Source organism: Rutilus rutilus (assembly GCF_951802725.1).
Source record: "Rutilus rutilus genome assembly, chromosome: 7".
Taxonomy (NCBI): Eukaryota; Metazoa; Chordata; class Actinopteri; order Cypriniformes; family Leuciscidae; genus Rutilus; species Rutilus rutilus.
Genome location: NC_140221.1, coordinates 752,858 through 769,086, shown reverse-complemented (window position 1 = coordinate 769,086; position 16,229 = coordinate 752,858). Strand labels below are relative to the sequence as shown.

At 41.0% G+C, this 16,229-nt stretch overlaps 1 protein-coding gene across 2 annotated transcripts in view; it reads left to right on the top strand.

The window, feature by feature from the left end:
- abl1 (c-abl oncogene 1, non-receptor tyrosine kinase) overlaps positions 1-16,229 on the top strand; it is a 42,494-nt gene that overhangs the window by 13,632 nt on the left and 12,633 nt on the right. Inside the window, exons 1-4 of one of the 2 annotated variants that reach the window (XM_084415411.1) lie at positions 2,446-3,014; positions 6,312-6,476; positions 10,436-10,731; positions 12,874-13,146. In XM_084415411.1, the coding sequence (XP_084271537.1) occupies positions 2,930-3,014; positions 6,312-6,476; positions 10,436-10,731; positions 12,874-13,146 (819 nt within the window). In that variant the 5' untranslated portion in view covers positions 2,446-2,929. Of the gene's footprint in view, positions 1-2,445; positions 3,015-6,311; positions 6,477-10,435; positions 10,732-12,873; positions 13,147-16,229 lie in introns of those variants that run through there. The other variant, XM_084415410.1, reaches the window with a different exon arrangement.

The window sequence follows — 16,229 nt, the reverse complement described above, 5'->3', positions numbered from 1 at the left end:
GCAGTACATGTTGAAAAAAAAAAAAATCTTATATTCTTATAAGGAAATAGACTTTTCTTACTTCTTCCTGTTTTTGGCCAAGACAAAAGAGTTTACCTGGAATTAAATGCAAGATAAATACAAATAATGACCCCGGGAAAAAAAGCTTTATGCATAATGCAGGACTTTTAATTATAAACCAGCCTAGGACTCTTATTTTGAAATGTCTATGCTTTACTATTGCTGGTTTTTCATTCAGAAAGATGAGGAAGATAAAACATGCACTCCTGCAATCACTTACATCACATTATAAACAAACACCAACAGTAGATCATGAGCAATCTCTTGATAAATGTGCGATAAATGAACTTCTCTAAAACCGAGAGTCTGCGAGTCTTATATAATTATATCGTAGACTTTGAAGTTTAATAATCATGTTTGGGTGTATCGTGTTTAAAGACATTTGTTGCACCATATCAGATATGACCTTAAATTTTAATGTGACGATAGTCCCTCTCACACAGCAATCGCGGTAAATTACCGTAAAATTGCCAGAACGACTTTATCGGTAAATTTAAAAATGTTAAATCAGCTTTTTACCGGGAACAGACCACTCACACATCAGAAATACCGGTGAACTCTGTTATGATGTCATTAACCGGAAGCGTATGCCTTGTTCCTGAAAGGGTAACTCTCGCCAAAGCTCTTTTTGTTAATCTACTCGAGGCAAACTCTCGTTTACAAGCACAATTACAATGGAAACGCCACTTTTAAGTGTGACCGTATTTTCGTTTTAGGTTAAATGCCTTGTGAATGGGGGACTTATATGAGAGCATCTTAATAGACATATTGAATGGCTCCTCCCCCTTTTTAAATAGCCAATGGCGTTTAGTTTACCCCTCAGACTGACGGCACATGGAAGCGAATCGAGCGCTGATGATACGCTGGATTCAACAGTAGAGATGTGAATAAACTCTAGCCATTTCATTCTTCACCAGCGTAGAGTTGGAGAACGGGATAAAACACAAGCGTTTGAGCAGCTGAACACACACTCCTACACATGCTCCTCCGTGACGCGTCAGCGCTCGCTTCGGCCAGGTGGTGTTTACAGCACAGGGGGCGGAGCTTCAGATTCTAGAGAGCATGTGATTGGACAGAAGATGATCCATTCTAGCGGAAGTGAGAGACTGTACGTTCTGAATGCTTATATCTCTAAAATGCAAATTCTGTCATTGTTTTGGAACACAGCAGATCATTCATAACCTGAAGGTGAACATATTCATACTAAAAGCTAAGAAACATACATTTTGATTTCAGGAGGGCTTTAAAATTTGTCTCTTTTATCCATTTACTCGAAGAAATGATCAACAGATTAATCAATTCTGCAAATAAACGTTAGTTGCAGCCCTGGAACAAAATGTGCGTAAGACAGACAATAAAATGTTATGCAGGTTAATTAGATTAGTATTAGTATCGTTGGTTAATAAATGACCTAGTTCTGTCATGAAACTGTAGATGGCGCAGACTGATAGGTCTAACTCATTTAGTGATCGCATCATGATCCTCAGTCAGCAGCGAGCGAGGGGAAAGCCTCCTGAACCCTCCCATGCCAGAAATCATGAGGATATTGAGTAAAGATCAGGGCTGGGTAAAAAATATAGATTTCTCGATTTTAATCGATTCTCATTTTTACGAACCGATATCAATTCTTAAATCCCAAGAATCGATTAGTCCTCCTGTTCTCAGCTGATGAATGAATGGAACATTGTAGCGCATCCCATCCAATCATCTTTGTGCTTTGTTACTATTGATATGAAACAAAGTCTCAGATTTCAAATTATGGCCATTTTCTTACAAAATACCAGTTACAGCGCGAAATAAACATGAATGAGCTTCTGCAAGTGTGTTAAAAGGTGGAGTACAACTTATCAAAGTCCGTATCATGTGACATGGAGTCGCCCAATCAGTGTTTCAACCGTGGAAAGACGTCAGTAAAACAGCTTGTAAACGATGTCATGTAACGTCACATTTACCTCAGAAAAACCACATCCAGTGGCCATAAACTCGTCAGTCAGCGAGAATAATGAACTCTAGAGAGGAGCATTCTGCTAAATATATGCACCATATTACATATTCATTATCATTTTTAATGTTCTTACATTCTGAATGCATGTTTGAATAAATCTGGCATGTTTTTATGACAGCCACCATTTAAAATTGTATTTATTTTATTAAGCTTATTTATTCATCCTTCAGATGATGCAATTTCAAAACTGGACCCATGTGACTGGTTTTGTGGTCCAGGGTCGCATCTGTAACTGATCTTCAGCCTGGCTCTCTGTAGATGCTGTTGACCCCGTGCCTTTGTTTTAAGCCTGAGCACTGTGTGTAGGACGGGCCTGTGAAGCGGAAAGACAAAGGCAGATTCCAGTTACACTCTCTCACTGCAGATAATGCTGCAGGCTTCAGTCGGGGGCGGGGCCAGTGACGTCATCGGCAGTGATGTCATCGGCCCCGATCCTGAAAGGGCCTCTTTGTTGGCAGGGATCAGTTCTTGCTTTTCCTCTGGATCGTCTCTCAAGACGACACACACCATGAAAAAGACAACACTATCGTCGAAGTGCTTGATTTAACTCCTACACTCGTGTGGTTGTTGTGGGATATATCCGTGTGGATGGCTAGTTCCTCACCGGACAGAGAAAACGAGAAGAACGGGAAGAGCGGGGGAAAAAATGGAGCCTCTCACTTTGGAAACTCGCTAGAAGAACGCGGTGAAGTGGGTTTAAGATGAAGAAGAACCGTGTCTGAGTCTATCTTCACGCTCTACATGACTTAAGCTACTCATACACAACTTTTTCATGCTTTTGGCTACTTTCTGTTGAACTTTCCTTTGGGTAAAAGAGAAACTAACTGGATTATATCTTTCGATTTGGACGTGTTTGGGAAGCAAATGAAAATGTTGGAAATTTGTCTAAAATTGGTGGGCTGTAAATCCAAGAAAGGTCTTTCTTCGTCCTCCAGCTGTTACTTTGAAGGTAAGCGACTGTGAGGGCGAACGTGTGTGTGTGTGTGTGTGTGTGTGTGTGTGTGTGTGTGTGTGTGTGTTAATCTCAGTCACAGAGCGGCCGAGGCCGAACTCGGGCTCCGGATGGACATGCGGATGGATCTGTGTCGATGGACTGGTGAAAGTCCCAGGCCTCGGTTCTCCTTCTGTGTGTTTGGAAAGTGGAGGAGGGGAAGAGCGAGAGCAAAGCCAGACACACTGGCTCGGGGAAAAGAAAGAGAGGAAAAAACGAGGGAGGAGAAAACACTGGGAAATCTGATTCCTGTCTGGATTGAGCCGTGCAGTTTGGTGTGTGCGTGTGTGTGTGTGTGTGTGTGGAGAGAGAGTTTTGGATGCATCTTTGAGCTCATTTACTGAATGATCTTATTGAGTGTGTGTGTGTGTGTGTGTGTTCGATTTCAACTCAAGGCTGATTGAACAATAATGAGCCGTCTGTGAGATACTGAACGCCAGTAACTGTTGGAAAACATCTGTTAACCCTATAGAGATCTGAACTTCAATAGTCGTAATTCAGGAAATACTGATCTAACGTTGGTCTCTTTTTATAGGAAACACTGAAGAAGAGTGTAGAAAAGCTATAGACGTTTACTGTAGAGCAAATGTACTGAACTAAACATTTATTTAATAGTCAACTCACCTTTATAGCGCTTTTCACAACACACAGTGTTTCACAGCCGCTTTACAGAGATAACAGGAGAATAATGCAACACAGTTTGTGTCCAGAAGAAAATAGCGTCTCAGTCCAGCTTGAGGAAGATCAGTGATGGGTCAGTTCTGTTGTAAAAAAGTTGTTCATTTAGTTCATCTGTGTATATACAGCCGCTCTGGAGAAAACTGTGATGTCATTTACATGTTACATTTAGTCATTTAGCAGATGCTTTTGTCCAAAGCGACTTACAAATTAGGACTAAATGAAGCGAGTCATCGTGAAGAGGCAAGAAACAACGCAAGAAGTGCTCAGAATACGAAGGTCCGGCATTGGTCAGAGTAGCATAAGCCCAAAGAGCGAGGATTTAAAGGACAAAGGAGAGATTTTCCCTGAGGTTAAGTGCTCACGGAGAAGATGTGTTTCAGCTGTCTGTTCAGTGTCTCCAGGGATCAGAGTCAGCAAATAATGACAGAATGACAAACTATTACGACACTTGCCAGCTCAGCTCTCATATAATAGTGTTATACAAAATATATATTTCACAAAATAGTTCGGACTCTAAAGTTGCTAGAAAACCAAAGCATAATGTCTAAGCAAGTTTTGTTCCAAATTTGAAGTTATCACACAAATGTAGGCTTTAAAGTATCCCTGAATAAGTATCAAAGTATCAAAGTATACTGTACAGTTTACAAAGTATCAAAGTGGCTCTATAGTGCTACAATGTCCCGTTTCACTGGAAGATTATCGAGTGTTTAAGCTTTTCAAATGATAGGCCGTCCTAATCGGTGATTTACTCAAATAAATTAAAGGGAAAAATGGAAATAAATAGAAGAACTGAGTGTGACACGGACCATTATCAGGGCAGAAGTTGAAGAATCGTCTGGTCTGATGTCATATGTTGATGTTTTATCTCAGAAATATGCAGGTTTGATCATAGTGATGGATCTGAGTTTGCCGTGAAGCAAAGAATGAGCAGTTCATGGCGACAAAACGTCTGTCCGATTCGTGTATGATCATCAGTATCTCGAGCAGTTTTATGAGCTCATGTTGACTGGGACAGGGCCACTGAAGGGAACCGCAGAAAGCCCATTTAAATACGGTGATAGACTAGTTACATCATCTGATATACTCCTGTACGTCCCTTTATCAGAAGTTCTCCACTGTTGTCGTAATAGTTTGTCATTCTCTCATTATTTGCTGACTCTCATGTTGTTCTGTGCAGTCTTGATCACGCTGTCAGACTCCGGGAATGACCAACGGGAGTGTTCTGATGTTTCCTTTCTGTTGGAATGTGGAAACTCTCCAGGATTGTGTGAAATGACTGATTAAAGAGAGGCGAGTAATGTTCAGATGGACTCGTGTGCCCATGTGACACACACAGCTGTGGTGACGGCCGATGATTACTGCTGAAAACATCTGGGGTGTGTGTGTTGCTATCGGGTGGATCTCCATCAGTTCCAGCCCTGAATCAAAGCACAAAAATGTATTTGAGAACAGTTGAGAAATCGCACATGTCGGTGATGCTTCATATTTCAGGATTCTTTGATGAAAGGAAATTTTCATTTATTTGAAACAGAATCTTTTGTAATATTATAAATGTCTTTATTGTCACTTTTGATCAGTTTAATGTGTCCTTGCTGATTAAACGTATCAACTTCTTTAAAAAAACAAAACTTTTAAATGATAGTGAATCAAGGTTTCACAGAAATATGAGTTGTTTTCAACACTGATAATAATCATAAATGTTTCTTGAGCATCAAATCATCATATTAGAGTGATTTGTGAAGGATCATGTGACACTGAAGACTGGAGTAATGATGCTTTGATCACAGGAATAAAGTACACTTTACTGTATATTCACATAGAGAACAGCTGATTTACACTGGACTAATATCTCAGTTTTTACGGTCAAATAAATGCAGCCTTTCAGAAACACTGAAAAATCTTAAATTATTTCAAACTTTTGCATTGTCACATTAATCTCATGATGATTGAACGTTACTGAACTGTGCTTAAAGGTGCAGTGTGTGGTGTTTAGCGCCATCTAGTGGTGAGGTTGCAAACTGCACCCAACAGAAGTTACGGTGGCCGACAGGAAGTGATGTCGTCGTCTGAGACAGCAGAGAGTAGCCAGTTCAGCAATGAGGATTCTTTACAAAGATAAATTAAGAAATTATGTTTACTTAATTATTCAGTAAAACGATGTTATTGTGAATATTATTGTGACTTGTTCATCATTGTGTCAGTGTTTAATCCGCTGACTTTAGCTGAAGCTTCTTATCACGAAGAACAACATAGTGATGAAGCGCGTTTGTCCGTTCAGGGCCACCGTAGAAACATGTGGATGTAAGCGGACCCGCGGTGTGTGTAGAGAGAAATGCCTTATTCTAAAGTAATAAACACATAACGCTTCATTATGTAAGGTCTTTATACACCACTGAAAACATCGTTATGTTTATGATATTGCATTTCTGTCAACAGATCCTCCTAAATATCACACACTGCACCTTTAAGAATTTTTTTGTAAATATTTATTTTACGTTGGTCAGATTGTTCTGTGTTATAGTAATGGGAATTACACTGGCATGTATTGACCTTTGACCTTTGATGTGTTTGCAGAAGCTCTCCAGCGGCCCGGTTTCGAGCCTCCGGGTCTCTCTGAAGCGGCTCGCTGGAACTCCAAGGAGAATCTGCTGGCGGGACCCGGAGAGAACGACCCCAACCTCTTCGTGGCGCTGTATGACTTCGTAGCGAGCGGCGACAACACTCTCAGCATCACCAAAGGTGCGAAACACACTCATACTTCATCATCTGAAGCCTGCAAACACACCGAGCGCATCACCGTCACTCAGACCTGGCCTTTCATGAGGTCAAGACTTCAGAGGTCGAGACAAAACCAGTGGAATGTCACCCTGTTCATCAGGGCTGGGTAATATATAAAAAAAAAAAAAGATTTCTCGATTTTACTCGATTCTCATTTTTACGAGCCGATATCGATTCTTAAATCCCAAGAATCGATTAGTCCTCCTGTTCTCAGCTGATGAATGAATGGAACACTGTAGCGCATCCCATCCAATCATCTTTGTGCTTTGTTACTATTGATATGAAACAAAGTCTCAGATTTCAAATTACGTCCATTTTCTTACGAAATTCAAAAACATAAACAGTTTTGTCGCTGTGGCGTGAGATCGCTCTGGCTCAGCTCTAGAGAAGCACATGACCTTCTCTTCCGCCTTAATAACACCAGTTACAGCGAGATAAACATGTGACATGGAGTCGCTCAATCAGTGTTTCAACTGTGGAAAGACGTCAGTAAAACAGCTTGTAAACGATGTCATGTAACGTCACATTTACCTCAGAAAAACCATGTGACCATAAACTCGTCAGTCAGCGAGAACATTTAACTCTAGAGAGGAGCATTCTGCTAAATATATGCACCATATTACATATTCATTATCATTTTTAATGTTCTTACATTCTGAATGCATGTTTGAATACATCTGGCAGGTTTTTATGACAGCCACCATTTAAATGTTTATATTTCATATAACTTTATTATTATAAAAATAAACAACGGTCACACACACTACGGTCACACACTACGGTCACACACTGTTTTGAACTCTCACACACTACGGTCACACACACTACAGTCACACACTACGGTCACACACTGTTTTGAACTCTCACACACTACGGTCACACACACTACAGTCACACACTACGGTCACACACTGTTTTGAGCTCACACACTACGGTCACACACACTACAGTCACACACTGTTTTGAGCTCTCACACACTATAGTCACACACACTACGGTCACACACTACAGTCACACACTACGGTCACACACTGTTTTGAGCTCTCACACACTACGGTCACACACTGTTTTGAGCTCTCACACACTACAGTCACACACACTACGGTTACACACACTACGGTCACACACTGTTTTGAGCTCTCACACACTACAGTCACACACACTACGGTTACACACACTACAGTCACACACTGTTTTGAGCTCTCACACACTACAGTCACACACACTACGGTCACACACTACAGTCACACACTGTTTTGAGCTCTCACACACTACAGTCACACACACTACAGTCACACACTGTTTTGAGCTCTCACACACTACGGTCACACACTACGGTCACACACTACAGTCACACACACTACAGTCACACACTGTTTTGAGCTCTCACACACTACGGTCACACACTACGGTCACACACTACAGTCACACACACTACAGTCACACACTGTTTTGAGCTCACACACACACTACAGTCACACACACTACGGTTACACACACTACAGTCACACACTGTTTTGAGCTCTCACACACTACAGTCACACACACTACGGTTACACACACTACAGTCACACACTGTTTTGAGCTCTCACACACTACAGTCACACACACTACGGTCACACACTACAGTCACACACTACGGTCACACACTACAGTCACACACTGTTTTGAGCTCTCACACACTACAGTCACACACACTACGGTCACACACTACAGTCACACACTACGGTTACACACACTATAGTCACACACTGTTTTGAGCTCACACACACTACAGTCACACACACTACAGTCACACACTGTTTTGAGCTCTCACACACTACGGTCACACACTACAGTCACACACACTACAGTCACACACTGTTTTGAGCTCACACACACTACAGTCACACACACTACGGTCACACACACTACGGTCACACACACTACAGTCACACACTGTTTTGAGCTCTCACACACTACGGTCACACACACTACAGTCACACACACTACAGTCACACACTGTTTTGAGCTCTCACACACTACGGTCACACACTACAGTCACACACACTACAGTCACACACTGTTTTGAGCTCACACACACTACGGTCACACACACTACGGTCACACACACTACAGTCACACACTGTTTTGAGCTCACACACACTACGGTGTTTTCTGGTTTGTATTTTTGAGACGCCGGTCTTTGTTCGGTCACATGACTGACTGGAAACACACATATTTGCTGCACATTCTTCATCGCTTCTCCTCTTCCTTTATCTCGCACGCCATGTCAGTTCTTTCCATTCGGCCCGTGAAAACCAGCGTCACCTTTTCCCCATTTACATCTGTTCATTTAGCAGATGCTTTTATCTAATACCTTCATTTAGGAACATCACGAGCAGTTCATCGCACAGCCGCACTATCATAGCACACATAAGTGTTGTTTGCACGTATTGCAGAGTTCGTACAAAGTGCTTAAAGTGCTTGAATTTGACTTCTTGAAATTAAAGTCCTGGAAAACCGTTGAAAACGTCCATAATTATGAAGAGGTACTTGTGCTTTACTTATTTAAACACAATATACAGGCAAACCAAACATTATTCAGACACCAGATATAAGTTTTGATATTCTCACTAGTGTGATCAGGACACTATAGTTCATTAATGTAAGTGAGGAGAGCAAAATAAAGTAAACTGTGACATATTATACCCAGATATTCTTCATCCAGAGACTACCAGTGACAATGATTGGGACACTTTGAGATGATCATGTTTTGCTGAAGTGTGTTTTCTTTAATTGCTAATGCTCTTTTTACACACAGACTGAACACAATGAAGCATTGCTTGGTGATTGGTTGAGCTACACTGGTATTATCTAATTTTGTAGTTAAATTTAACAGCTGACAGATATTCAACATAATTCATGTGTGAGACAGTCTAACAGAAGGACGGACAAAACCAGTCAAATATCAACTGAGTTCTGCTCATATTTTATTACCATTTTCTAAACTATAGCGAATAAACTGATAATGTGTTGAAGCTGTCTGAGTAAATGTTGCTTTGACTGTTTATGAAATTCGAAAAAACAAATATAATCTTTTCAGGCGAAGTTAACGCCGCTTCTGGATATGAACTACGCCAACATTATAATATAAAATATCATTTATTGAACAACAATAGCCATTATAAACTTTGCATTTAATATGTGGTAAGTTGTGTTTTGGATAGCTTATATCTGTAATTTGAGTAAAAAAATAAAATAAAGATATTGTGTGATAAGTGCGATCTCTGATTGTAGTCTTTGGAAAACTAAAAAAATACTGCTTTAAAAGTCCTTAATCGTCCTGGAAATACACTTCACAGTATCTCTGAAGCAGTAAATTACACACACGAGTGATTTAAGTCAGTCGTCACCTGCACTGCTAATGCTGCTAATGATGAAACCTCGATCAGTAAGGATTAAAGTTGAGTGTGTGTGTGGATTTAAATGCCTCTAATTGGTCATTCATGCAAAAAACATGTAAATGGAAACCTTTGAAGCAACCTTTAATAATCACATCTTTTCTCAGTTACTTCAACGGCACAGCTGCAAAATAGCCTAATAGCACCAATGCTACATTTCTCTAAATGTCTTAATCATTTGTTAACTAACAATTATTCATTATTTCAATGAACTCATTGTTTCTGCTGCTTTGAGCGGGATCATAAACGCCTCTGATTGGCCGTTGTGTTCACAAGCTCATCGGAAATGTCTGTGATTGGCTACAATGATGACAAATGAGACATCCGCTCAAAGTCTCACATTTTTAGAATTTCAGTATCGACTTGGTACGAAGTTGGTATTTTTGACATCACTATAATAGACCCTGACGTGTGATGTGGTAGAGCCGGCCCAATGCATTGAGTGACTGACTGACTGACTGACGTGTCTTTAACCAGGAGAGAAGCTGAGGGTTCTGGGATACAATCACAATGGCGAGTGGTGCGAGGCGCAGACGAAGAACGGGCAGGGCTGGGTGCCGAGCAACTACATCACGCCGGTGAACAGCCTGGAGAAGCACAGCTGGTACCACGGGCCCGTGTCGCGCAACGCCGCCGAGTACCTGCTCAGCAGCGGCATCAACGGCAGCTTCCTGGTGCGCGAGAGCGAGAGCAGCCCCGGCCAGCGGTCCATATCGCTGCGCTACGAGGGGCGCGTCTACCACTACCGTATCAACACCGCCTCCGACGGCAAGGTGAGAGTCAGTGAGTCGGTGGGTGAGTGAGTCAGTGAGTGAGTGAGTGAGCCGGTGGGTGAGTGAGTCAGTGAGTGAGTGAGTCGGTGGGTGAGTGAGTCAGTGAGTGAGTGAGTTGGTGGGTGAGTGAGTGAGTCGGTGGGTGAGTGAGTGAGTCGGTGGGTGAGTGAGTGAGTCAGTGAGTGAGTGTGTGAGTCAGTGAGTCGGTGGGTGAGTGAGTGAGTGAGTGTGTGAGTCAGTGAGTCGGTGGGTGAGTGAGTGAGTGAGTGAGTGAGTGTGTGAGTCAGTGAGTCGGTGGGTGAGTGAGTGAGTCGGTGGGTGAGTGAGTGAGTCGGTGGGTGAGTGAGTGAGTGTGTGAGTCAGTGAGTCGGTGGGTGAGTGAGTGAGTGTGTGAGTCAGTGAGTCGGTGGGTGAGTGAGTGAGTGAGTGAGTGTGTGAGTCAGTGAGTCGGTGGGTGAGTGAGTGAGTGAGTGAGTGAGTCGGTGGGTGAGTGAGTGAGTGAGTGAGTGAGTGAGTGAGTGAGCCGGTGGGTGAGTGAGTCGGTGGGTGAGTGAGTGAGTGAGTGAGTGAGTGAGTGAGTGAATTGGTCAGTCAGTGAGTCGGTGGGTGAGTGAGTGAGCTGGTGAGTGAGTCAGTGAATGAGTGAGTCGTGAGTGAATGAGTGAGTCGGTGGGTGAGTCAGTGAGTGAGTCAGTGAGTCGGTGGGTGAGTGAATCAGTCAGTCAGTGAGTGAGAGAGTCAGTGAGTGAGTTGGTCAGTGAGTGAGTGAGTCAGTGAGTCAGTGAGTTGGTGGGTGAGTGAGTGAGTCAGTCAGTCAGTGAGTGAGTTGGTCAGTGAGTGAGTGAGTCGGTGGGTGAGTGAGTGAGTGAGTGAGTGAGTCAGTGAGTCAGTGAGTCGGTGGGTGAGTGAGTCAGTCAGTGTGTGAGAGTGAGTGAGTGAGTGAGTGAGTCAGTGAGTCGGTGGGTGAGTGAGTCAGTCAGTGTGTGAGAGTGAGTGAGTGAGTCAGTGAGTCGGTGGGTGAGTGAGTCAGTCAGTCAGTGAGTGAGTGAGTCGGTCAGTGAGTGAGTGAGTTGGTGGGTGAGTGAGTCAGTCAGTGTGTGAGAGTGAGTGAGTGAGTCAGTGAGTCAGTGAGTCGGTGGGTGAGTGAGTCAGTCAGTCAGTGAGTGAGTGAGTCGGTCAGTGAGTGAGTGAGTCGGTGGGTGAGTGAGTCAGTCAGTGTGTGAGAGTGAGTGAGTGAGTGACACCCTAACAACGATTTAAACAACTTTACAGTTCAAGTAATAAAAGTTTTGACAAAAACAAATTTTATAAAATTATAAACTCCACATTTCTGACCGCGAGGAGCACAAGTGGGACTGTTGTTTTCAGGACCATTAAACCTTTTCGAATCAAATCGGTAAAAAATGACTGAAGAACACCAGAAATGTACAGATAACTTGTATAAGAGTTTATCACTTGTAATGAGAGCTGTATTTAATGAATTATTATACAGCCAGAATAATATAACTCCATTCAGGACACTTGACAGATTATGACATGAAACCACGTTTTCCTGGTCTTCCAGCCATTTACAAACATCTGAAGCACTAAAATGCAATAATTACTCCAATACATGATTATAAATGTATTAAACAGGGTTTAATGCACTAAAGAGGCCTTAATTTGCACAAAAACAAGGATTTTCACAGGAAACGGTGCATCACTCTAGAATGTTACATTCTCCGACCAGGAAAAATACCCACGGGAAACGCTCCGGGATTCCTGTGCCGTGTGTCAGCGTTTCTGACGGATGTCTTCAGCTGCTGCTTCACCTCTCACTCCAGCTTTCACCGTTGTGTTTCAGAGATTTAAGTTAAAAGTAGAGTGATATTTAGAAACGCGCATCTAGAGATCGGCTGATAATCGGCTTGATGTTTTTTAACTATTTTTGATGTTGAGATGTTTTGTGTCAGTTGTGTTTGTTTATATCTGGCCAAAAATGCACAAGTCATCTAACAGCTATAAGTTGTTTTATATTAATGTGCATGTCATTGTGCAAACAAGCATTAAATCCTCATTAAATGTTCGTTATTGGGCCTAAAATAATCTCTATCAGTATTGGTAATGGATAATCCAGATGTGGTGTGTCTGGTGTGTCCTCAGCTGTACGTGTCGTCGGAGAGCCGCTTCAACACGCTGGCGGAGCTGGTCCATCATCACTCCACGGTGGCGGATGGCCTCATCACCACGCTGCATTACCCGGCTCCCAAACGCAACAAGCCCACCATCTACGGCGTGTCGCCCAACTACGACAAATGGGAGATGGAGCGCACGGACATCACCATGAAGCACAAGCTGGGCGGAGGACAGTATGGAGAAGTGTACGAGGGCGTCTGGAAGAAGTACAGCCTCACTGTGGCCGTCAAGACACTAAAGGTCCGTGACACACACTGCGTTTGCTCTGCTTACGGTCGTCCGGCTCGCGCTGGCTTTCACCTGCTGTAGTTTTACTCAGTCTTATCTTCGAGGCCCATGTGGACGAGCTTCTACCGGGTGACAGATCAGATTGTTTCAAATTGTCATCAAAGTTATTTGCTTTTTGCATTGCTTTAGAGCTGTGAGACGAGTAATCACATCCAAAATAAGAGTGTGTGTGTACTGTGTATAATTATTTTGTATATATTGCATGCATGTATATACTCTATATATATTTATATATAATTTATATTATATAGAAATATAAATATTTTATATAGAAATAACAAGTTTTTCTTAGATATTTACACTACCAGTCAAAACTGTTGGATCTGTAAGATTTTTAATGTTTTTGAAAGGGTCTCTTCTGCTCACCAAGGCTGTTTATTTGATTTAAAAAACAATAAAAAATACAGTGATATTGTGAAATATTATTACAATGTAAATCAGCTATTTTATATGTGAATATATAGTAAAGCGTAATTTATTCCTGTGATCAAAGCTTGAATAATGAATGTTTTTTGAGCATCAAATCCTCATATTAGAGTGATTTGTGAAGGATCATGTGACACTGAAGACTGGAGTAATGATGCTGTAAATTCAGCTTTGATCACAGGAATAAATTACACTTTACTATATATTAAAATAGAAAACAGTTATTTTAAATGGTCATAATATTTAACAATATTACTACTTTTTTTGTATTTCTAATCAAATAAATGCAGCTTCGTGAGCAGAAGAGACCTCTACTGATACATAACTTTTGACTGGTAGTGCACATGCATGTGTGTGTATTTATATACAAAATAATTACACACACATATGGGTCAATGACGTGGCGTGTCAATTCTGGTGTCCAAAGCATATTCATAATATTAAAAATGTATACATTTTTAAATGCACTTCATAAGTGACTCAACTTCCCCCTCTTTAATTACTCATGTGAGAATTTATTATAAATAATTAATCTTTAAGGAACTATTGAGCTCAAAAGTCCTAAAATGTCATTCCGGGTAACTGTCCCGGCTTAAAATCTGAATACAAAAATACGACAAAAATGTTAAAAATATGAATAAAAGTATTTAAAATCTACTTGGGCATAATTGTATTGATGTTTTCAACGATACCTACAAATATAGTGGTAATACTAAGCTTATTTTAATTTTTATGACAGAAAGACTTTTGTCCCCAAATTGTGATTTCTCTAATGTCATTCCTGGATAACAGACATCAATGACCATTTTACACCATAATGCATTTTGGCATGTCATGTGACATAATATTGTATCAAAAAGAAGACCCTGAAGGAACACCAGAACATGTGCAAACGTCAGGAAGCGTCTCTTAAAATGTTGATATTTTGACCTTTTCAGTCACTGGTGCACTTTGTAGCAATATCATGTGTCCTTTTGGATAACACTGATAAACCATTTATAATGTTTTTATATAAAAAAACTATCTATTTGATCTAAAAGATTACCTTAAGCGATGATAGCTAAATTGTAGTTTTCCATAGGTGGTTAAGTTAGTGCCTGATTATAAAGAAAAATATTTGTTTTGTCATTCTTGGATAACAACATGTCATTCTTGGATAACAAAAAACCTCTGTTAGCCAGGACATGTCATCCGTTATCCAGAATGACATATGCATAAAAATCTAGTTTTTAATTAACATTTGTAAACTTTTAGGCATGGTTATTATAGTTATATTATTAAAATTAACATTATTTACATAATTGTATGTTTTTTGCCATATTTTTGCTGTCATTCAACTTGATTTCATATGATTCAATGAGTCACATGGGTCTTTATCATTGAATTAAATCATTGTAATGTTAATGGTCAGATTATGAATAATGTAATCAAATGTATTAATTATCAACATTTTATTAAAGCTTTAGTATAGCTTCTGGTGTTTTAAGGTCAATTCTGTCCTGCCAGATGCCTCTGTCTAATAAAGAGAGGCAGAGACGGTTCAGAGCCAGGATAAACGCAGATGCAGAAACTAGGGCTGAGTATCTTGGACAAAAGAGAGCAAGGTATTATAGTGATGACTCAGTGGAGTGATAATGTATCAGTAACAAGCAAACTTGAAATATTAATCGAAATAGGTTCACACTCCTATAAACATTCCTATAATCTAAACACGTAATACGCATGTGCAGGCCATCAGGTTCGCGTTTTTAAAGTTTGCGCAGAAAGAACTTTAGGGTTTTCTGTTAGAACGGTGTGTGTTAGCGGCCCTTAAGTTAATAACTAATGATCTTTGCGACGGAAGTGAATCAATCAAAACTAACTTTAGCTGGACAATAACTTTATTCTAGAGCTGCTGTAAAGCCTAAACAATCTCTGTTACTTTAATTTCCTATTATCTCTGTAAAGCTGCTTTGAAACAATCTAAATTGTTTAAAGCGCTATATAAATGAAGGTGACTTGACTTGACTTATTTGCAATTAGCCTAAGGGCCCTATCTTGCACCCAGCGCAATTGACTTTGTACACCGACACATGTATCATTCCTATTTTGCACCTGCGCACAGCAGACTTTTCCCTCCACAGACGCACTTCTGTAAATTAGGGAATGAACTTGCGCTCCCGGGGGCGGTTCAGCGAAAAGAGGAGGCGTGTTCCGGCGCAAACGTTCCCTGGTGCTATTTTGCAGTTACAGAAAACAATTCCTCCACTGACCAGGAAAAACCTAGTCTAAAGTCAGTGGCACGTTATTCAGATGCTATTTAAGGGCGCATGCTTGGCCATAATGTAGCGTGAGCACAACGCGCATACACTTTGATTCTCTCATCTACACAGAAGCTGCAGTTCCCATTTTTGCAAACCATACATTATTACAAGGAAAAATATTCCACATGAGGGAAATCATTGTTGTGTCCATGAAGATGTGAAAAAATAGACATAAATCTAGCTAACACATTTACCCAAATTATTATACGCCTGTTTAACCGAAGCTAATTTGGGTGGGTTTCTCCATTCCCATACAATGTCTCTTTTACGGCCCTGACGAGAACGTCGGTCTCCTCGGCTGTGAAC